Source organism: Sparus aurata, chromosome 5 (genome assembly GCF_900880675.1).
Source record: "Sparus aurata chromosome 5, fSpaAur1.1, whole genome shotgun sequence".
NCBI lineage: Eukaryota > Metazoa > Chordata > Actinopteri > Spariformes > Sparidae > Sparus > Sparus aurata.
This window is the reverse complement of record NC_044191.1, coordinates 7,939,802-7,964,407: the sequence shown is the minus strand read 5'-3', so window position 1 is coordinate 7,964,407 and position 24,606 is coordinate 7,939,802. Positions and strand designations below refer to the sequence as shown.

General features: G+C 40.2%; 2 protein-coding genes across 9 annotated transcripts in view; both read left to right on the top strand.

The window, feature by feature from the left end:
* mvb12bb (multivesicular body subunit 12Bb) overlaps window positions 1-3,223 on the top strand; it is a 38,636-nt gene extending 35,413 nt beyond the window's left edge. For all 6 annotated transcript variants that reach the window (XM_030416014.1, XM_030416011.1, XM_030416008.1 and 3 more), the window contains one exon: window positions 3,024-3,223. In XM_030416014.1, coding sequence (XP_030271874.1) covers window positions 3,024-3,065 — 42 coding nt within the window. In that variant the 3' untranslated portion in view covers window positions 3,066-3,223. The remainder of the gene's footprint in view (window positions 1-3,023) is intronic.
* Window positions 3,224-17,969: 14,746 nt separating this feature from the next.
* The window catches only part of lmx1bb (LIM homeobox transcription factor 1, beta b), a 54,768-nt gene continuing 48,131 nt past the window's right edge, over window positions 17,970-24,606 (top strand). The window contains exons 1-3 of one of the 3 annotated variants that reach the window (XM_030415880.1): window positions 17,970-18,265; window positions 20,395-20,517; window positions 21,004-21,190. In XM_030415880.1, coding sequence (XP_030271740.1) covers window positions 20,448-20,517; window positions 21,004-21,190 — 257 coding nt within the window. In that variant the 5' untranslated portion in view covers window positions 17,970-18,265; window positions 20,395-20,447. Of the gene's footprint in view, window positions 18,266-19,756; window positions 20,518-21,003; window positions 21,191-24,606 lie in introns of those variants that run through there. The other 2 variants (XM_030415879.1, XM_030415878.1) reach the window with 2 other exon arrangements.

Here is a 24,606-nt window from a genome sequence, read left to right as displayed (position 1 = left end):
TTCTTTGTAATATGAAACAAAAGGGAGACAATTAGCGAGAATTTGAATTCATAAGAAAGTTTGGGGTTTTTTTTAGACTGGACCTAGGTTTTCCAAATGTTGTTAAGCATTTTCTCCCTCTGTTGTCCAGAAGAGGTCACTGTCTGTGCGTGGCTGTGGGACTTCCTCTTTTTTTTTTTGTCACTCTTCAGAAACTAGAGGCGCTTTCTGCTCAAAATCTAATTGCCTCGTTTCTAAACCCATTAAAAAATATAGATTCATGAAAGAGATGTACTTTCCAGAATTATACATATGCACATGTAATTGAGGAAAACTGTTGTAATCACAGCCACAGTTGTAGATAAGACCCATTTCCTAACAGGCATCACTTAAGCCGTGTCTCGGATGATGTTGGTTCCAGCAATTAGGCATTCTTTTCATTTCCCAAATGACTCACAAAACTTGCGGATATTATAATTGCTTTTAGCCACGCATATCTAATTTGTGTCTTTTTAAGTGTTAATTAGTAAGCGATTTAAAGTGACATCTTTATGTAGTTTGCTCTGCTGAAAAATGTTGTTGGCGGCTGGCTAATGATTTTCAGAGGGAGTATGCTAGAGTGGAGAGAAGTGTGTGTGTGTGTGTGTGTGTATGTGTGCGCACATGACAAGATTTTCATTAGCACCTATGTATGATGGGCTTTCAGTGTTTGTAAGAAGTTATCTGTGTGTGTGCTTCTGTGCCGTGTGTGTGTGTGTGTGTGTATGTGTGTGTTGAATGTATGGAGGGACAGTGGTGTACAGGGGTATGTGAAAGGTGTGAGAGGGAGAGCTCCAAATAGAGGTGGAATTAATGAAGACAACATGTCACATATTTTTGGCAGTGGAGCAGGGACAGGAAATGAAGCTCGGCTCGTCTGGGTGACTGCCGCCCATGTTCTAGTGTGTCACTGTCCTGTCAGCCTGTGTGTAAAACTGGCAGACATTGATACATGCTCTCCCTGATAACACCCCATTCCCCCATCCATCATCCACACACACACACACACACACACACACCTACACACACAGACACACACACACACACACCGTACACACAGGATTATTTATTTACTGTGCCAGATGTTGAGACTGGATTTTTGTGTGGTGGGGGGCCTGAATTTCTTCACAACTAACAGGCTTGTGAGCTGTGACAGGTTTCGGGTTACTTGCAGCTTCCCTCAACTAGATGAAAATCAGGGAAGGTGGTATTTCGAGAGAACCCGGTTTGAGCCACTGTGGCTCCATGGCTTCAGTCGGAGATTTGGAAACTTATTTTAGTGATCATACAGCATCACCTAGTGCTGTATGGCAGTAATACAAGTGTCTGACTGCTGAAGTGAGCACTAAACCATGAACAACTCCCACAACAAAATCCTAGTTTGATAGTCAACTAATCACTTTTACTGTTTATTACTCTAGCTTATTTAAAAGCCTTTTCTTTGTCTGTCTTTTAAGCATTTTTTTTTTGGGGGGGGGGAGGGGGGGGGGATTTTTGCACTCAAATTTGGAAAAGTCATTATTAGATCTGGAAAAATCAAAATAACCATTTTGCTGTAAAAGTCAAACTCATAATATATTTTTCAATTGATCATGAATATATTGTTTGTGTCAGGAGAAATAAGTAAAATCTGAGTGATTTACTGGTAAAATATGTTACATTAGATAGACTGAAGCCTTTATCTTTAACAAAAGCTTGTTTCAGGTAAAATCATAATTACATTCCACAAGTATCGAGTATGTCTAAGCTTAATGTTGTCGTGTCCCATAGTCATGCAAAGAATACAATTATAAACTAATGTAATATAACAAGTCTGATTTTAAATAATTGATGTTAAACACGCCACACCAAATTATGTCAAGATGTCCTGTTAAGTAAAATGATCTTGCTGCATGGACAGATCATTTCATGAGTATAAAGTCGTTTTCTGTTAAGATTCAAATTCAGTGTTGATTTCTTTTATTCTAGCTTTCCTTTTTCAGTAGTCGTCTGATAACTAGTAAAGCTCTCAGGATGCACCGATCCAACCTTTCCTCTTCGAACATTCCGATACCTTTACTCAGGGTATCTGCTGACAGGAAATACCCATCTGATATCAGTCCTCTCCTTTTTTCCAAATGTAACATCTGGAAATGTTACTGTGAGGGACCCATTCGTTTGGCTCACGTTTATGTCTGTAGGTCTTTTATCCGGGCTCAAAGTGATCTTGTGTCACCTTTGATCATTTTAACTGCATTTTTAAAGTTTATGTTTGAGCCATCAGTCAAAAAATGTCAAAACAAGTGCTCATAAGAGTTTCCCAGAGCTTAATGACACCTAGTGACATCTTCAAATTGCGTCTTTTGTCCAGCCAATAGTCCTCAAATCTGGACTCACGCATTCACTGTCATAAATGACAAAGAAAAGTAGCGTATCCTTACATTTAAGAAGCCGGAACTAGTGTAATGTCTTTGCTTGAAAATGACTCTAACGATAAATCAACTGGGAACTAATTTCCTTTAGATCAACTAACTATTGCAGCTCTATGTCTGAAATCAAACATTTAAAAATTTCTAACGAGCACGTTGGACAACATGAATCATTAAAACAACGATTCATAGCGTCAGTGTAACACAACAACAAATACATGTTTTCCCATTTAAGTCAAGAACATCTGAAACCCTCTTTGCCAAAGAGTCATGTGCATGGTGTGCCAGAAGGGGGGAGTGTTTGTTTGTATTTTCTCAGACTTCATTTTGGACGACCATCTAATCACTCTGCTGTAATATTCAATGCTGGCCGTTGGTTTCGCAGTGGGGGAAATCTTTTTAAATCATATTATTTATCTATTTTATTGATATTTTGGTGCTTTATGAAAACCTAGAATGAAATGTCCGTTTTCATAGTTGCATGTTATGCTGTATTGCTTCAGTGTCGATATTAAAATAGTGCAGCGCGGTGATGTTTTCGCTCTGTTTTCACAAAATGTTTTTGATTCACTTCTTCTTCTCCTCCGTCTCCCGCAGTTTCAATACAACTTCAGCACGGAGCGAAGCATTGCTGTGTAACTTTCCACCCAGCCTTCACAACCAGGAGGAGAGAACACTACAGATGAACTAATGGGATAATATGTAAAATAATGGACCAATGAAATGAAGTACAAAATTCCAGACTGTATAATATGTAATTAACAAAGGACATTAAATTTGAGATATAATGTGTTAAATTGGTGTGTTTTTTCTCTTGTTTATCTCAGGTAGTTTCACAAGAAGTGTTGATCGTGCTGTGCCTGGAATAAATTAATGTAATTGGACTCATATCCCTAGCTGTGACTCACACTTTGCTCATCAGGGCCGTGCTGACAGTGAGTAGCAGTCAGGGAGGACAAAAGTGAACAGAGGAGCAGCCTCATCACACGCACACGGGCCCCTCTGACGTTCATATTCCAGGAAGAAGCATCCTTCCATCACAGAGTTCATCATGAGCAGCGTGCAGGAAGAACGAGCAGAGCTTTGAGACACAGGAGCCTTTTACCCCAGACGCCCACCCATGTCAGCAGTGACTCCTCCAGTGAGTCAGGTCTTTAAGAAAAACACACACCATTACATTTCAGTTTTAAAGTTAGTCCTATATATACTGGAGCTGTAGATTAAATGTTTTGGAGGGGAAATAGCGCAGAAATTCTGGCTGATGTTTCCTGAAGTTTTTGTTTGTATTTAAATATCCACAAACCCCCAAATTTCTGATAATCTAAAATAGAATGAAGCTTTTTTTTAATTTTTTTTATTAAAATGAATGTTTATGTCTTTAGCAAGCAAACAAACAAACACTCTGCTGCCACTTTGCTGCCACATCCAGGAGCAGAATTTACACTTGGATACCGAAACATCACCGTGTTCTCACTCCTGCTCACATGTGTCATTTGCAGCTAATTAAATTGTCAGAATCCATTTGCACATTTTTGCAGGTGTAATTAGTATCAGAAACTCATTAACAGATTAATGTCCTCATTGTTAATTAGACTCTCCTCCTGCTAAGTTTGTGAACTTACAGATTCTGCTAACAGTGCAGGTATTTATTTTTTAAATTTTTTTTACCTGACCAAAGTTCCTAATGGCTCTCGGTATTCACAGGTGTTAAATGAAGCGTACAGCAGATGACAACCCTCTGCAAGCGCTTGCGTTAACTCCTCTGTTCTGCCGCTGGAATCAGAGCGACGGTCTGAAGCATCCTGTGCAGAGGGAACAGCTTTCATCCTCCTTCATGAAGGTGACACTCATGTCAGTGATGCCCTAGAGCACAGCGACAGGCTCCGACAGCCCTCCTCCCCGCTGTGCAGAAAGTGCACATATACAGTATTCCATATGTATCCACATTCACACACACACTGTACAAGAAGAAGGTGGCGCTGTGCTAGCGCTTCATTTTGCACCATTGCTCCTTTGAAAAACTGTGACTACTAATTATATCACTAAGTTTCAAACTGTTTCCACAACTTAAAGTGTTTAGACTGGATTTAATACCCAGCAGAGAGTGCATGATGTCATTTTGAGTGATGTGTGAAATTAAAACAAAATTTGTTTAAGTAGTGCACAAGAAAGTAGGTAAGTAAACCTTTATTGCAATAGCAACTTTTCTAAACCTATGAAAAAAAGTGCTTTACATCGAAAAACAATATAGATTACAAATTATCTAAAAGTAGAATCACAAATATCAAGTGTATCACAAAGGAAAATTATTTTTTCATAAGTTTCTTGTCATTAACAGTGTTCTAAAATAAACCCAAATGTCAGTAAAATGAAATATATCATGTTTTAACATTACTTTAGTAGACGTGACATTCACCCATACGAATAGTACTTAAAAAAGTCTGTAAGTATCTGATATGAAATCTTTTAAGTTTCAAAAGAAAAAGCATTTTATTTTATTTTATTTTAGAATAAAAATGTGCTGCTCTGGCTTTAATGCAGAATGCAATCTGGACAGTAACTAGTTACTAAAGTTATCAAATAAGTGTAGTGGAGTAAAAAGTACCATATTTGCCTCCCGAATGTAATTAAATGAAAGAATGTAGTAGCAGAAAATGGAATTACTTAAGTTTCAGTACCTCAAAATTCTACTAAAGTACAGTAAAGTAAATGTACTTGTACTTCATTATTAACAAATCCCATTGAGAACTCCAAAACCAAGATGAGTGTAGCTTAAACATAGTACTGGCTGATATTGTATATCGTGCATTAAAAACAGCCAAACAGGCTCGATCACATCAACGAGCTACACCATTACACACAGTCGCAGGTTGTTTCTTTTCAATTCCACACACTTACTGCTGCTGCTCTACATTCTCACTTGCCCCAAATCAGCCGCTGAAAAATAGTTTGTACAAATGCACAATTGAGGTTTAAACAGATGGCTAAAAGTGGGGCGACTGTCGATTATTTTCATTGTTGATTAATTGTTTCTCTCAATTAATCGATTAGTTGTTTGGTCTATAAAATGTCATAAATTGGACAAAAATGTTCAGATCAATGTTTCCAAAAGCCAAAAATGACATCTTCCAATGTCTTGTTTTGTCCACAACCGAAAGATATTCAGTCATAGAGGAAATCAAAAAGTGTTTACATTTAAAAAGCTGAAATCAGAGAATCGTGCCATTTTTTTTTTTAAGAAATGACTTAAACTGATTAATGGGTTAACTAAAATCATTGCAGATTTATTTAACAGTTGACAACTAATTGTTTAACCATTGCAACTCTACCTGTTTGTGTATTGTTTGCTAAAAACTGCACCAAGCGTCTTTAGGAAACTACTTTTAAATAGTGTGTATATTGTTGGTCCTTTTAAAAGGCTTTACTTCAGCTGAGCTTGAAAAGTAGTGTTACACGAACAACTACGTGTTGGTCTTTTCATGAAAAGTGTCTAATCCTTTCAGAACTGTGGCCCTTTACCTGCAGAACCTACATCATAACATGTCAGTATTGTGACCGCCAGTCAAAGTGTTGCTTCTATTAGATATGGACAGCAGGTAGAGCATGACGTTAGCTCTGCAGGTCAGATGTAAGTGTTTAGATGAAGCTAATCACTGGTTTTGCATTCACGCTAAGAAAAAGAAGTGCGGCCAAACCCTCCAGATGGGCAGCGAGCAATCTTTGCTTTCAGAACCACAACTCCCTCATGAGCCCTGCCCAGCGTCGCCCATCAAACAGCTGCCTCACATGGTTTCACTTTTCCTTTCACTGCGCTTTATGATAGGGAAAATAATGATGATTTTCAGAGACCACATTTTAAAATTAAAATGGAAACAAGCTTTTTTTCTCTGTAAGCTGCTCAGCACTGTAGAGGCAAGAGGAGAAACCGAGGGCTGTTGTGTGTCTGTAAGCATTTCACATATGGAGAATCTTTTTAACTCCCTTGCTATCTGTAACCTACCGGGTCCACTTTACGCTCCTCAGTCTCTCTGCAGTGTTGCTCGGAGGATTTGGCTCTGCTGAAGTTGAGCTGAACTGCAGAGCAGCACATCAAAGCTCCACCCTCTGTGGGTCCGCCAGATGTCCCGTGGTCATTTTTAAACTCACACCCCGGCACATGACATGGAGCAGTGCGTAAGCATGTAGACAGAGGTGGATGGGCTGCTTGGAAATTGGAAAAGGAAGCCTGTATTTATGAGGTGGTTTGAGGTGCTGTGTTAAGACAGGCTTAGCCTGCCACTCTCCCTCTGACAGCCCTGTTTCCCCCTGAGCTGGGGTGACCAGAGACAGAGAGAGGTGAAGGAGTGAAGGCAGGAAGCCTGTCAAAGCAGGTCCAGACCAGACCTGGACCCATGGTGAACAGACTCACAGGCAGGTGATGCAGCAAATCACATTGTCAGAAGATGTAAAACCATGTCTAATTTTTTAGAACAAGAAAAAACAGGAAAAAGAAATGTTGCTCTCTAATGTGATTCCTTCAGCCTGGTGCATGCTGGGACAGCTTAAACCTTCCATGACCTTAAGCAGGAAAGGCTTTGAAAGTCAAATTTATGAATAAGCTTGTACGGAGACACACAAGTTGTAGGCAGTGAAACACTAACATTTACCGGTGACCTCCACCAGTCTCTTGTCTCTTCATTCCATGTTGATGTCATCAAATGTTGGAGATGTAAAGTGGGAGGTTGGAAGTGTGGTCTTCTCTGTACCACCACCTTAACAAGCCCCCAGGCTGCACTCCGAGGGGAGCCGCTCATCAAATCTGTCTTTTCGTACCTCAGCTCGAGGTAAGATGAGTGATCTCCCAGAGCGGGGATCCCCTCTCCTCCCCCTCTCCCCCTCTCCTCCTCCACACAGCGGCTCTCCTCCCCTCTCCCGCTGCCACGGCGGCCAGCCCATGTGAGTCAAATTATTGTAATTGAGCAGGGATGGAGCCGGGTGTGAGGTGATCTCTCTCTTCATCCCCTCCCTCCCTCCTCTTTCTCCCTCTCGTTCTCTCTCTCAGATATTCCTGCACATGTTGTGAAATGACCGGCATGCATCTCTTTTTTTTTTTCCCCTTCCCTCTAACACTGCCCGTAACACAGAAATCAATTAACTCCTTTCAAGTCAGATCAAAGGCCCGATACACCGTCCAAACCTGTGGGACAATTAAGTCTTCCTGTGGACAGCGACCAGGCTGGACAGATGAAGGGAGGCTGCTGCCACCGTTCACATACGTCGTAAACAAACAGGAGGTGATTGGACATGATTTCAACCAGCATCACCCTAATTTACCACTTAGTTGTGCATTAAAACAACAGGATGACATCTTGGTTTGGGCCTCTACTCATTCAGATATTTAAGAGGATGTTTTTGGAATATAAGCCGCCCCTGGGCCCAGACATGTCCCCCTCCCCACATAGAAGCAAGACACTGAGACTGAAAGACACACAAAAAGACTACAAACACCATGGCTACATCATTTGTAGTTGTTATGCGTGTGTAAGCTGTTGCCTTGCATCTTTGTGGTCATTGTGTGTCTCTTTCAAGTCTGTCTTTGCAGTTGTTTTGTATCGTCATGTTCTTTTTGCTGCGCTGTAGTTTAGTTTGTGTCTTTTTGTGGTCATTTTGTGTCTCTTACAGGTCCTTCTTTTCTCACTTTGAAGTTGCTTTGTGACTCTTTGCGTCATTTTGTGTCATTGTGTGTCTCTTTCGAGTCTTTCTTTGAAGTTGTTTTGTGAGTCTTTGCTATTGTTTTGCATTATCGTGGTCTTTGCTCCGCTGTAGTTTTGTTTATATCTCTTTGTGGTCATTTTGTGTCTCTTTCAAGTCATTTAATCTCTCTTTGAAGTTGTTCCGTGACTCTTTGATGTTGTTTTTCCTTGTTTTGTGTCTCTTTATGTCATTTTGTCTTTCTGTGCGGTTGCTTTGCATCTTTTGGGACTTTGCTGTTTATTTCTGTTTGTGTCACTTTAAGTCCCTTCTTCTCTCTTTGAAGTGGCTCTGTGGCTCTTTTAGATCCTTTTGTGTCTCTTTTGAGGATTTTTTTTCTTTCTTTGCTGTTGCTTTGTATCTTTATTCTTTTTTCACATTTTGTTGTGTTTTAGCTTCCCTACAGTTATGTTTGCATCTCTATATTTTCATCTCTGTGGCCATTCTGCATTTGTTTGTGGTCATTTTGTGTGTCTCCCTATGTAGTTTTGTGATTCTATGTAGTCATAGTGTATCTTTTAGGGATTCTTTTAGAAGACCCAATGAATCAAACTAACAATTAGTTGCTAACTATTAATTACCAACTATTTTGATAATGGATTAATTGGTATGAGTAGTTTTCTAAGACACAAAATGTCTAATTGCATATTATTTCTGGTTTCCCTTACTGCTCTATATGAGTAAACAGAATATTTTTGGGTTGTGGACAAAAAAAGGCATTTGAGGAAGTCATCTTGGTCTTTGGCAAACATTGACAAACACTTCATTGACAGATTAATTGATAATGGTAATGATCATTAGTTGCAGTCCAACTTTGCAGTCTGTTTGCAGGTCTTGTGATCATTTTGAGTGTTTGAGTGTCTTTTCAAACTTGTTTTGACTTTTTTTGACCATGAAATGATATGGTCATTTTGTATCTTTATGTGGTGGTTTTAAATCTCTTTGTAGTATTTTTTTTTGTCTCTGTGCAGTTGTTCTGAGTGCCTTTATAATTGTTTTGAGATTATTTGCAACTTTTTCCATCTCACTGTGATCTGTTTGGCTCTGGCCCAAGCCCCAGGGGTCATGGTGCCTGTGTCCGATAGGACTATTCAGTAATGCTTCCCTGGGCACAGCGGTGGCACAACATAGGAGTGTGACATCAAACTGATTGGACAAGGGGGAGCGAATGCAGCTTTCGTCCACAGACAGGTGCACTGACCCTGTCCACCCCTGAAGGTGCCACTTGCATTTTATTGGACATTTAGGGCCGGCCAACATTTTTTAACAGCCACCTGGATGCAATAAAGGGCCAGCTCCTGAGCTCTGGCTGCCCAGAGGATTTCCCAGCAGCTCCCGTGGGACCTCTGGCTAGTTAAGATGTTTATTAAGCTGAAAGTGGTCCAGTGGGAAAACACAGTACTTCTGAGAGATTCAGGCCAGCAGTTTTCTTGTTAGTCGGAGCGCTCCCTGGAGGATTGGGTTTCTTTTCCTTTCAAACCTCAGAGGGAGGACAGGGTCAGTTCACAGGGCATGAGGTTGACCAACTGGTAACTAGGCACATGAACTCAGGATGGGGAATATCTCGATACCATCTAGGTCAGCTTGGAGCAATTCCCACAGTTTCCAAACTGAGAACATCAACTAAACATATTCTAATTAGCAAAGAAAAGCGGTTAAGAAATGTAATTGTATGAATTTCTATGGAAATATCATGTAGAAGCAGCAGCAACACCAACAACAATCTAACACCAAAGATTGATTGTATGGTTCTAGAATTTAAATGGCAGCAGGTACTGTAGCTGGGGTGCATAGCTGTTGTTTTATTTTTAATGCACAGCTGAAGTTCTTTGAAGCAAAAGTCTGTCCAGAACATTGTGATGTTAGTTCTGCTCGCTGTTTGACAGATCTTGACCTCACTAAGCTCTGCTGGACCTCTAGTTCAAAGCGCGTCTTTAGCCTCAGGCACTCTGCCCTAATAACTTCAGCTAGCCCGTTAGCCCCTTGTTATGATTTCTAAAACTTTAGCAGCCAAAGTCTACTTAAAGGAGACGAGCTGAGAAGAAATCATACAGGAATAGCATAGTTAAAATTGCTCTTTTACTGCTCCGCTTGATAAATATGACTTTTTTTTTTCTTGTTTAATTTTGAACTTTCTTGGAGCCCGTGGTTTGCACACCGTGAACTGAGCAGCACACGCAGCCAGTGATGGGTTTTTAGTGCTCTCTGCCTAATGTTCAGGACAGATTAGAAATGTTCGCCTGTGACAGATGCTGTCTAGATCTTCACTACCAGATCCACCCAGCTGCAAAACATCTGGTGGATTTTCTACCTTTCTCTCTGATGTGCAGCCTATTAATGACACACCCACAATCATACATGTGCACATTCGGCACACACAAAACACATCCAGCATGTTTTATTGAGACAGAGAAAAGAGAATCACACATACACAGATGTCTGATTATTAAGATGCTTTATTGTTGCTGGCCTAGGAAGCCAAATGTTCTGCATATTTGGTTTCAACGGCAATGATTAATTTTCTTATTTGCCTTTTTTGTTTTGTCTCTATCACTGTTCACGGATTGATGCTGGAACCAGCTTCTATAGATATGTGTTTTAGCCATTCAATTCCAGCTCTGTATCACAGCCAGTAAATATGTAGTTGTATTTAGAATATCTTTCACTACTTCAGCCGCAAAGTCTGCGAGCACATGCGATTTATTCAGCAGGCACAGAATTTATGCATTCCACATGAGGAGCGGGTAGCGAAGGCCTCCGCTTATTGTTAATGGCACACATCCTAAAATCATGCTCCTGGCCTCCTGCAGCCTCCGTCTTCTTGTGTCAGAGGAAACATTATTTTTGCAGAGACAAATCCACTGAATAACATGATCGTCTGACGAAAGGCGCTGCAAATCTTGCCTGAGCAGACCCTTTTTTTCGGCTAATGATGAAAACAGTCATGTAACAACAAATGCCATGTATCCCTCTGTGACATGACGGTATAATATGATTTCCTCAGATGCACACGAGCCAAAGTTTTGCGAAATATCTTTTGTTTTGTTTCTGTGTCCTCGCTGCACTCAGCACCTCTGTGATGGATATTAAATGGCTCTCATTGGAGAGAGATTTAGGATACTTTTGGCGCTCATCAACAGTTGGAGATTCACAGAGACATGTGGGCGTGTGTCTCCTGCAGACATTCAGAGACCGCGGCGTAATTTAGTCTAAAATGACCGTGCAGTAAGTCATTCCTCGTGTGTCTGAACAGCTTAGGCTCACATGGAGACTTGTTTGGTCATCGCCTGTGTGTGAAGGAAAACAGAAGGGATGGGGAGATCCCCACATCACAGAGTAAAAGGGATTTTGTTATTGCTGGCTTTCATAATGTGTCATCTGTCGCCATCTGTGACCCAACTTTGAAAAAACTTTTTCTTTTTTTTATGTTTTGAAAATAATCCCTTGGAAAAAAGAGACATACTCATTTGTTTTGTATTATTATCATATGACACAATGCAGAGCTCATTCAAACTTCATTTTAATGTTCATGACATATCAATAAAAACTGTGGGGGAAAAACAAATTGGAATTGAAATAATACACTGCGAATCATATCAAATTAATTAACATGAACAATATGTTATTTCATTTTTCCTATTTAATCCTTAGGTCTATGGAACTGAAAATATGTTTAAAACATGACCCATTATTACAAAATTATAACCAAAAATCAGTGAGGGATGTAACTAAGTACACTAAGTATGTATTTACAATTTTGGGGTACTTTTACGTAACTTGAGTATTTCCATTTTCTTTGTAGTGTTTTGTTGTACTTTTCTCCCACTACATTGATTTGATAGCTTTAGTCACTGGTTACTTTATAGATTACATGCTGCAACAGAGTCAAAGTTGCACATTTTTGAATTAATTCATTTTATCAACAATCAGATAAAAAACACACTCAGTCTGATAATCAGCAGAAAAATGAGGATTATTGGATCCTATAAGCGACAAGGCCCATAATCGGTCAAGCCGTAGTATAAAGTATATAAATACATGTAAATATATTTATAATTTACTTTTACTTGTACTATTGATACTTAAGTACTTTTAAAATCAGTTACTTTGAGACTTTAACTTAAGTGCTATTCATATGGGTGACTTTCACTTTCACCATGTTGCTACTTTAACTCAAGTATGACTTTAAGGTACTTTAAACAACACTGCAAGAAATAAAATTATATTTTTACAAATATGTTTTTTTTGTATAGCCAATTACTTTGGCAAGTTAAATGAATTAACAAAATGAAAAATGAATAAAAAAAACATACACTGCTCATGTTTGTTTACAAGATAACAATGTGTAGTTTTATTGTATCTTTGAAAACATTATTCTTTATAATTGTTTCTCATTGCAGATGCAGAACATTGAACCAATTTAAGTTATTTATGGAAAAAAGATAATGAATGTTCATACTGACATACTTTAGTCTACAAACTTGAAACATAAATGTAGGTAAATATTCTGTTTGGTTTTTTTACTATATAAAACTTTTTACTACTGAACAAAAAGCTTAAGTGCAACACAGCACAAGAACAATTAAAGAACAACTATATCACTTCAGCAATATTAAAGAAGAGAGGACAAAACTCACAAAAAGTCAAACTATAAATAATTTGATGAAAATTTTTTCGAGTTACATTTGATATATTCACTTTATGATAAAGTAACATCTTTTGGCATTTTAAAGTAAAAATACTGTGATTGATAGGTTTGAGAGAAAATCTTTGCATTTCTTGCTTATATTTTCTTTTAATGACACAATTGGATGAGTTTCTATGTACCCTTCTAACCTACCTATGTAGGTTTTCAAATTTGCATCATAAATTAATATTTGTTTCAGGGGTAGAAATATGATATTTCTATATCAGAAATATCATATTTCTACCATTGAAATATAATAGTGTTTATATTAATGTGCTGTTATTATTCTCACTTGAAAAACTCAACTACAGAGGAATTAAACTGGAAAATAAATATATGAAATACTGATGAGCTGAAATCCTGCATTAAATATTTGTCTTAAGATATAGCAAATAAATTAAAATAATTATATATTTTTTTTTTTTTCAATTAACAATATCATAACAGGGATTAAACAGAATGAAGTCTAATACGAATGATCCAATTGACCTCAAAATAACACGAAGTTGTATGACCACAAAGACATGTAATACATGAGATACATGTGATCCTCCACCTGTTTACAGTGTTTTAGATCAGCCTGTAAATTCTGTAAGTTAGAGTAGTAGAGTAGAGTTTTTGCTCTGGAGGAGCAGAGTAAGTTGTACTGTTTCGTTTTGTCCAGCAGGGGGCGATGTTGTAGTTCAGATAGCTGCTTTGAGGGGCTTCAGGTAATATCGGCATTGGATGTAACTGTTAGGTGATATGTGTGTTTAGACTGAGTCAGAGGCCCGGGTGCATAAATCTGACTTCATTCTGGATCACTGTCATCAGAGGAGCTGCTCCGTCACTGGAACTACACCACGGTGTTTCTGAGGACAAGGTGACGGTGGTATTAGAGCGAGGACATGGAGCGGGGAGCCAAAAACAAAAATATCTTCTAGCTTGTTTGATTTTCCAGAGATTTTGATTAAATTGTAATAGATAATATTCTTTCTTTTTTTTTTTTTATTTATCATCATGACAAAAGTGTCATATTGCTCAGTAAGAGTCATATTCATTTGCTGAAGATTGTAAATAAAGTTATCAAACAGGGGTTGGAGGACTTTAAACAGTAGTTTTACATCTTCGACTGCTTATTTACATGTAAGTTGCATTCATTACTCAGCTCGGGGCCAGACATATATATATATACATATATATATATATATATATACTTAATATTGTCTTAGATTTGGGATATCATTATATTGAGACATGACGTAAATGTTGTCTTTTCCTGCTTTTGTTTATGCTGCATAACAGTAAAGTAATGTCAATTTCTGATCGTTCCACGCTGTTCTACACATTCTGATACTTGCCTTTACCCTCTTAGTCACTCTGTCCACATTACTGATGATTATTTACCAGAAGATCTCATGGTGTTAAATGAGCTCTGTAGAATCAACTGTGTTGTGCTGGAAGCTGGTGGTTGCTTCATGTTAGCATGCTCCATTTCTAGACTAATGTCAGCTAGTCTCGCTCTCTTGAGACAGGCGCTGAGAGGAGGCACAAAGTCACATCCTTTCGACTGTCGTGGAAAAATACAACCCGAGTCTTTCACAAAGAGATCCACAGTCCGGCAGCATTGAGCAAACTGTCCACAGACTAACAGGCAGCTGAGAGAGACGGGGGATTCTAGAATGTCGACATCAGGGTTGTCACTGTATACCGGTTTTTCACCACACAGTTATCATTTAGGAATTCACGACAACAATTTTATCGCGATATTTATATCAATTGGGGGGGGGGGGATGCCCACAATCAAATCTATCTTTACACTTGTTTGTCTCTTTTTTGACAAATTAATTACCCACAAAATCTGAGTATAAGGAGGTGGAGGGAGAGTCTGCACCCTTAAGTGTGCAACCAGAACAATTACACTCAAATGCCAGTGAACAGGCGACCAAATGACCTCATGAACAAAAGACGCACGGGGCCTAACATCTTTTCCTGGGATTAGATTAGATCATATCATGTGTGTATCATTAACACAATATCTATTATACATTCTTCAGTATCGCTGTTATCGTGAATATCGAGACACCCCTTATTGAGATAATATATCGTGTATCTCGATACAGCCAAACAATATATATATTATTTAAAGGCCATATTGATATCTCTAATTCAACTGCATGTACATTAAAGCAGCTTGATTAATCATTTAGACAAAAAAACAGCAAGAGCAAACCGTTAATGCTCACCTTTAAAATCATTATATGATTCTTGCATTTCCAAAACCATCCATCTGTCTGTCCGTGTACTTTTCTATTATTGAATCTTCCAAATGACATGCATTATGGTTTTCAATAATAAAAAGGTATGGTTTGATCATGCTTTCTTTAGATCAGTTATGATTCTAACTGCAGGTATAATTATTCGTATCACTGCATGTGTATTTAGCAGCATTATATCATGTATAGCAGGTTGGGATTATGACCAAATTATTAAAGAGTTGATTTTTAAATGACATCTCAGCTCAGTTTTGCTTGGTGTTTTTCTAAAAGAACAACACAAATGCAGCCAAACAATTTTCAGACTCACATTTCAGACTTGTATGTCAGCTGGCTGTCACACCGGGCTCTGTCAGGCCATCTGTCAGGAACTCAATAAATTTGTCAGTGGGAAAAAAAAAAAAAAAAGAAAGAAAGAAAGAGAAAAGCTGAATCCAATAAATCATAACATAAACAAATCTAGCCACGGGTTGACAGAGCTGTATTATACTTTGGCTTAATCCTCCGGGGAGTTGGGATTATCCTGCAGTATCATTTTTTTTGGCCTGTCTCAGTAAAATGTTGTTCGGGCGAACGAGAGCAGAGAAATGTGAGTGAGTGAGTGAAAGGAAGGAATGAAGGGGATGCGATGTAAATAATTATTCTGTTCATCCGGCTCTCCCTCCGCGAAATTAAGCATGTAGTGCATGTGAAGAAGAGATTACAGGAAATCTAGAAATTATACAAAATCAAGCGGAGCCAGTTTGCGACTCAAATTAAAAAAATGTGAAATCAGAACGAGTAGTTATTGGCTGCTTTAGTATTCAGGGGCCCTCGGGCCTGCGGGGCCCTCTGTGTCGTACCTTATTTTGTTATCACAGCTGTTGGCTCGCTGGGTGAAATCAGAGCGAAACAATCTTTTTTTTTTTTTTTTCTTTTAACGCGTAAAAGCGACTTTAAAAAAAAAACTGCGGAAAACACGAAGAAGCCAGCAGTGGCAGGTTTAAATGACGGCCGGGTCGTCGCAGTGCAAAAAACCTCCAAGCGCGCTCAGCTCAGCTCAGCTCGGCTCAGCTCGGCGGGTTCGGTGACTCCAGCCACAGAGAAGACTTCCAGCGTGAAGGAGCAGGCTCAGGTTGTCTCAGCAGTGTATTTAGCATCAGACTGCTGCTGCTGCACAGTAACAGCCTCATTTCAGGATGCAAACAAATTAAAGAAGCCTGCCTCTGTTTTTCCTTTCTTTCATTCGAGGATTTTTCTTTCTTTTCTTTTTTTTTTTTTTTTTTTTAAAGAGCATCATGGAGAGCTTAGAGAGACTCATTAAAAGATCAAAGTGAGTTAACTATCAAAGTCCTCCAGTCGTGCAATTTAGGGAGCCATTATGTCTTTCTCCTCCTGTTCCTCTTCTCGCTTACACTCGCTTTAAAATGCTCATCGGTGCGTTTTGGTTGATGCGTAATTAAAGAAAATAAATAAATAAAAAAAAAATGTTCACGTTTCAAGTATTGTAAGTGAAATAAAATAAAACAACGTGACGCAGATGCAGTGTTTTATTGCAGCACGCATATTCAATTTAATATGTTTATTTATTTATTTTTTTTTTATTTCTTTTGTACGTCGGGGTGATTATTTTAAGTCGTTTCCAAACAGTGTGATCAGCCTGCGGGCCCGCGGCCTGGCGCAGTTGGGGTGGTGTGAGTTATTCTCCGGCTGGGTTGGAGAACGAATGGATCCTGCGTGGCTTATAAACAGCGTGATGTAAATGTAATTAAAGTAGACAAATTGTCCATACGTTGAAACCTGCATTATAATGTGAGTGATGCGTTTGTTCGGCCGAGATTGGGATTGAACGAAGTCGTGAAACCGCTACGTTTATTTATTTTGGTTGGTATTTGTTGATTTAAGGTCATTTTTGTGAAACTGGCGTTGTTTAAATCTCCTTCAGAGAAGACTCACATTAATGACACGTTTATTACAATAGATGTGATGACGTAACCAGCACTTATAATTGTGATTAGTCCATTTCTGTTTCGTTGTCTTAATGCGCTTGGTTCTTTAAAAAAAAAAACGTTGCGTTCTGATCAAATCTTTCGACTTGGGTTTTTTCTGCACCAAACCCCACACAGATTCTCGCTATTTTAAAACTTTTTTTTTCCCTCCCGCTCAGACATATTTTTCGCTTCCCCCCTCAATCATTTTCTCCCTCTTCTGCATGCAGAGCGTGTGATCCTCACCACTTCTGCCTCAACATCCACAGTCCTCACACTTCGCTAATCGAAATCGCAGCAGACCGGAGAGCCTGCAGGAACGCAGCCCTCGCTGTATAATGATCTCTCTCTTACCTTTTTTCCGATGGATGCAACAACTTCTGCGTACTTTAAAAAGTCAATTGCTAAAGTTTTGGGGGAGCTTTTGCGTGCTGCACACCTGCTGCAGCCTCGTGGAAGGCGAGAAGGGAGGGCCGGTCGCGCACGCACGCACGCACGCACGCACGCACTCAGCACGCAGAAGGCTCATTAAAACACCGCCGGCTAAAAAGTTGGCGGATTGATTTATTGAATGAATGTTTGATGTCCTCATTCGCACAAGTGACCTGGCCGATAACTGTGGAGTGATTGGAGGAGGAGGAGGTGGAGGTGGAGGAGGAGGAGGATGGGGATAACACGGGCTTTATATATGTTTCTAAAAATGTATTGATTGTATTGTATAGCTCATAATGCTGCTCAGATAATCCAATATGCTGCGAGGCGGTGATTGACCCCATGCTGTTAGGAGCGCCGAGGGGGGAGAGGGGGGGGGGGGGGGGGACGTCATGACTTCATGACTGGACTTATTCCAGCAGAAAAAAAAAAAAAAAAACAAAAAAAAAAAAACACGTGTATTTATGTGACTTTTTTCCGAAAAATATGAAAGCTTCAGCATTTCTAACACACTCATCTCTGCTTTTAAACGTGCGTGTGATGCCTTGATGGCTGGAAAAAACGTTGTGACAGTTATGTGAAAGTGCCGGCTTGTGTTCCACTCTCTCTGAATCCCTCAGACGGCTGCGGCTGTTCTCTCTGTGAACGGCAGAGGGCAACGCCAAACAGTCCGCTCTCTGTCTCCCAATCTGGGCTACAGGTCATCGCCTTGATGCTTCACAAAGGACACCAGGAACAACGCGCAGCTGTAGGCCCGCGGACGTGGAGGTAAACACTGCGGTGATGATGGATCGTGACGCAGGAACATTTGGGATCTACTTTTTGTTTTTTTTGCTTTAAAAAAAATAGCCTCGTGTTAAAAAAAAGATATATGACTTATTTTCTCTTCATATAATGTTAACTCTTCCTCTTCTTCTTCTTCTTCTTCTTCTTCTTCTTCTTATTATTATTATTATTATTATTATTATTACATTTTCCACCATGTCTACATTATCTTCAGTTGAGCAGGAAGCTGTTCTCTTTTGTTTTTGTTATTATTTTGTTATTAGTTTTTTTAGTTCTAATAAATTCCACCTGAGCTGACCGGAACATGTGGCAGTGCACAGTAACGTTTTCCTCCATGTGTCTACCTCTCCCCGCATCATCTTCCTCCCTCCTGCCTGAGCCCGCGAGATGTTGTCCAGAGATAACAATGAGCCTCTCACGCAGCGCGACGCGAGGAGCGGCTCACAATCCCATTAGCAGTTCGAGACAGGCCCCGGTGCTGCGAGCGGCCCCTGCGCGCCTTCCAAAACGTCTTGATCGTGTCCTGATAAAGCAATGCGCACATCACACCCCGAGCTGTGTTCAAGTGCAAAAAAAAAAAGAAAAAAAAAGCTCTGTGCGGCCAAAACAGCCTCGAGCGACACATAGATATGTTCACAACCATGGTATTTCGAAGTATTCAGATTGGGTTCATTTTACTCTGAAGTAAAGCTGCTGTTCCTGCCCCCCACCCCTCGAAAAATGAATAAATAAGTACACTGTTGCTACTCTTTTTATTTATTGTTTCTGCTCTTGATCGGGAGGCCGTGGCTCGGTGTGGCCCTCCTCGGTGCCGGACGCAGCGCCCTTATCGCCGCTCATCGCCAGGTGCATCAGCTGAAAGGAGACAACAGCTTCCACTGGAAACAATACACAAAGAGCAGAGCAAGGCACGTGATGCTCATCTGTCTCATCACCACCGAGAGAAACAGAAAGAGCAACATCACAAGAATAATAACAATAACTCAACAGGAATATGTAAAGTGTGCCTTTCATTCATCCCCCAAAATAATACAGAGAGGTAGTTTTTTTTTTGTTTTGTTTGTTTTTTGTTTTTTTTAAACCCAGGGAAGGTATTATTATAGAAATACGCACAACATGAAATTAGAGTGTGTTATTACTATTATTATTATGATCATCATCATTGTTATTATTATTATAATTATTATTATTATCATCATTGTTATTATTATTATTATTATTATTATTATTATTATTATTATTATTATAGTTCTGTTGTCTCTGTGTCCATCTAGCCTCCATGCGTAAAATATCAATTTTTTTCTTTCTATTCTTCTGTGACTATGTGTGTGTGTGTGTGTGTGTGTTGTTATTGGACTGTGTGCAGCGCACTGTACTCTGCTCCAATAGCATCCCAATGGCAGTGAATGGGGGGAATGAAAAAAAAAAAAAGTGTAGCCATGCATGCAGGAGTGGGAGGATCCACTTCGCTTCAATCTCGATCTCAGACTTTTGCAGCGACAGGGGCACAACCAACCAACCGACCGACCGACCGACCGACCGTCTGCGTTAACTCCAAAAAAAAAAAAAAAAGAAAAAAGAAAAAGAAGAAGAGTTCCTGCCGGGACATCTGAACAACACGCTCTCCTGTGTTTCGTTTCTTTTTGAATGGGGATTTGTTGTCAAGTTTGTCTCGTCGTTCTTCATCCTTGACTGAAGCGTTATCCCGTGAAGAAAACTCTCCCGTCGGTTTGCGGACGCGAAGATAAAGCCTCCTCGGTGTTGAGATCCTAACAGGTGACTGTTCAGAGACTTTCCCAGCTTTACTGTGTGCTTTCTGTCCTCTCTGACGCGTCGCTGATTTTGTGTAGGCTGCCTTGTAACTCTGTAACCACTGCGCGCATCAGAGTCGTCTCCTTTTAGATTTCCTCCATAGCACATTTTCTTTTTTTTTTCTTCCTCCTCCCGAGCTTGCAGGCAGCGCGAGCGTGTGTGTGTGCCACACGGAACTCGAAAGCGGTTTTCAACAGGTTCTTCGCTCCCCCCCTCTTCCAGCGGAAAGAAAAGCTCAGTGTGTGCCTGCGGGATTTTTCTCGCCCGGTCTGACCGTATTCTTATGGATATTGCAACAGGTCTGGTGTCACTGGAGCGCCTCTCCGCGGGAGAACAGTCCGAGACGTGCATCATGCTGGACGGCATAAAAATCGAAGATCATCCCCTGCGATCGGGACAGGCCACGCTGGGAGTCATGCTCGGTGAGTCCTCTTCTGTTACTCTATAAATCAGCAAATTACCGTTGAACTGTGAGCACAGGTCAGACAGCAGACTCGTATCCCTGTCTGGATGCCATTACTGCGGATGCATGCCCGCTGCTGCGTTTTGTTTTCCTGACGCGCACAGAATACATAAAATTTAAAAAACGAGGAAAAGTTCACTTTTACGCGCAGATGGATTTTTTAAAAAAGAGAGAAATGACGTTGGGACATGCGGTTTTTATTCTCGTGTTATTGTGAGGAAAAATCCATCCTGGGCGACCCGGACACGTAGAGAGGCTGTGTGGGTGGTGTAATCTGCAGGCCGTGTTGGGGAGAAAATATCAAATTCATCCACTGAAACCAACCTGTTTTTATTTGATTCATTAACGCTGAGCGCTTGAATTTTATTTTCCTTGAGTGCAGACCTGTTTTTGTTTTGTACAGTCCTTGGTTCAGGCCTTCTCTCTCCTTCCCTTTTTATTCCAGGCTCTGACTGTCATCATCCATCCGTGTGTGAAGGATGCCAGCGTCCCATCTCCGACCGCTTCTTGATGAGGGTCAACGACTCGTCATGGCACGAGGAGTGTTTGCAGTGCACCGTGTGTCAACAGCCCCTCACCACCAGCTGCTACTTCAGAGAAAGGAAACTTTACTGCAAACACGACTACCAACAGTAAGCACGGATTGCTTTTTTTTTCTTTCTGTGCTCTTCCTCAGGTCGCTTTGGTTGGTGTGCACTGATTTAAAAAAAAAAAAAAGAAAGAAGACATTGTGGTGTGTTTGGCTGGCGGTGGAGGCCTCGTGTTCGCCTCAGAAATACAGTGAACAGGTCATTCGCGTTGTGTGAATTCGTATTTGAATTTTTACAATATTTAATTCACGCACAAAGAAATATCTCCCACCATCATGGTTTGACTGTCACGAACCTGTTGTCGCTGCTCCTTCTGCAGAAGGTTGATCTGCTTCCTTTGAAATTATCGAAATAGACAATATACATATGACTGAAGGAGCCACAGGAACGAGTGGAATTAAATACGAGCCGCATGCTTGGTCAAAACAATAAATGCGGCGATGAATCAGAGGAATGGAAAGAGGACGCTCATGTTCGCGGTCATGTCCGCTTCATTAATGTCACAGGCCCACGATTTTTTGTTTTGTTTTTTGTTTTTCCACATTTAAGTCTCTGAACAAAAAAGATGTGCAGGCCCGAGAATGTGCAGGCGGCCAGTCTCGGTTTTTATTCTTCCTCTCGATCTCTGTCACGTATTTCCTGGTGTGCACCGTGTGGCCTTCCCCCATCAGCACCAGCCGCTTCACATGCACCCAAAGTATGGAAAAGTCCCATTTCAGTCAGGTTTCTTCATAGAGCCCACAGCGCAGGGTACATTTAGTTTTTCCGATCAGCTCATAATGTTTTATTTTGAAATTCGGATGCCTTGGATTTACCATTTAAAATGACTAAATAAATAAATAAATGTAAAAAATAAGTGTTATTTATCCGACCCGTAAAAGTTTATCGTGTTTTCTTATTATTTAATTTCAAATTATTATTATTTTTATTCTATTTTATTTTAGGCTATTTAATTTAACTGCATTGGATATGAGATATTTTTTTAACCATTTAACGGATTCGATAATAACAATAATAAAAAAAAAATCTGTCTGCGCTTTTTTTTTACCGTACCTGCGAGCTAAACACGCAGTAAAGTAAATGCAGATTGGAATGAAAAATAATTGCAAGTTCAAGCATTTGCGCACGCGCGACTCAAGCTCCCCCAAAACACCCAAAAATAACATGGTCACAATTTTATAAAATGAATACATTTCACAGTTTGAAAACGTGCCTGAATGCTGGAGTGTGTTCACAGCTGCAGACTCATGTGATTCAATCCAGATTGTTAATTTGATAATTTGCTCTGTTAAATTTAAAGCAAAACAATACATTAAAAAAATGGCATAATAAATATTTTATTTACTACAAAATTAAAGCGATAGTGTAAATTGTAATAAAAACAATATAACAATTTCCCCCATCGTGCTTATTGTTTCTAAAGTGAATTGCATTAAAGTTTTACATTGTAAATCCAGTCTGACAGGAAGTAGAGTGTCAGCCATCAGCTCTTGAGCGAGATAAATTAGTAAATTGAATTATTGAATTATCACATAAACGCAGCAGATATGTGCTGAGGTAAATACGGAGAGTAGAAGCAACAACAATGCTGAGGGGTTGCTGTTTGGCCCTGGGAGGACCCCGGGGTGCCCTGTGTGTGTTTCTCATCGCATGAGCGCTTTTCATGCTTGTCACTAAATTTTCAGCTTTTTGTGCGCGGCCTTTTTAACAATTCTACTTCGATTACCGGGACATTATGGCTCTCTGCTAGACACCTTTGCGAGGCAACAAAGAGTTACATGTATTGCCATGCGTGCCATTCATCCAGCTTTGTGACAGGAGTGTAGTCGGCTGATAACAATAGCAAATTCATAGCAGTAACTATGGGAGACCGGAGTCACGGCGTCACGGCTCAGAGGTGGCTGGAAAACTGAGACAGCCCGGCCGGGAGAAGGATCTCTTTCTCCTGCGTCTACCTCTTCTTCTTATCCACTTGTAGTTTTTCTTTCTTTTCTTTTCCTTTTTTTTCTGGCTGTGTGTGAATAGAAGAAGTCAGACATAAACACACAGAGACAAGATCTGTTTTGCTTCCGAATAATGCTCCTTCCTGGCATTTTGTTTCTGCCGTGCTTCTGAAGTACCATATTTGGTGTCCGTCTGACCGTTTCCCTTCTTCCTTCGGCTACGTTGAGCTTGTGTGGCGAATCCGACCAACCCAGCCAAACACAACAACCTGCTGGGCCACGTCCTGCTCTCACACGCTGTTATTCATCACATCTTTTAATTCTTCACCCACCTTTTTTTATATCTATATTTCGCTTTTTTTTTCGCCCCTCCCTCCCAGGTTACAAACTAGCTGTAGGGTCCGTCCATCACGCAGACCATCTCCTTTTTTTTTTTTTTCCTCTTGTTTATTCCATTTGCATTGATGGGATACTTAAAGATGTAATTGGCACCTTTTTGACTTTTATGACACCCATTTAAGATGCATTTGTCAGCCCACAAACTGCTCTGGGCTGTGAGGAGAGCTCCTCGCCTTACAGAGGTCTTCGTGCCTAATTACATTCCTACAGCAACTGATTCATGCCCCATAATCAGCTCTCACTTGCTATAATAAATCAAGGAATTGGCAAGCAGTCCTTTTTGGCACCTTTGGAACAGGTTTAAGTGCAGACGGGGGAAAACAATTGTGTACTGTGTTATTAAAACTCCCACCAACGCTGTTCAACACATCTCGCTCCATACAGCGCAGTTATATAGTAACAAGATTGGATTTTATTAGCCATTATCCCGTATGTTTGCCTCTTTTCATGCCACGCAGCTGACCCGCGTCCTCGGCCTTGATTCGAGGTGAATCCCTGATATTTTTTGACGGTTCGAGGGAAAAAAGAAATCTAATGTACAGATGTGAAGTACAATTTCCAGAGGGGAAAATACAATTAAATATATCCTAGAAGAGACTAGACATGGTAATGCGGCGCTGCCTTTTTTGCGAGAATATTTCAGAACGAGTTTGATGGGAAAAAAATGTACAAAAAAAAAAAAAAAAAATTGAAGGAAAAAACGCAGAGCTGTCAGTTGGACAGCAGCCATCGCCGTAGAGGAGGAACAAGCTTGAACGAGAGGGGCGGTATGTAAAAGGTAGAGTGGAATTACACCACCCCGAGAGAGTTTGTTGTGCCCCGGTGTTTGGAGGTCAATTATACATCATTAGAAAGAGGGAGATCTTTTCCCCAGGGAGACCTTTTCCTCTAACCGAGCAGATGCTTTGAAGGGAGCTGTGTAATAAGGCCTATCACTGACCCGAGTGTTGGACAACACCCCTGTAATGGACTGCCTTGTTAGAAAACTGCCAATGGGCTCCATCCACAAAACATAACATTAACTATATTACACACCACGCTGCCGACTTTTTGGGTCGAGCTGCTGATGCATAAAAAACATTCCAGAGTGGATTCCCCCCCCCCCCTTTTTTTTTT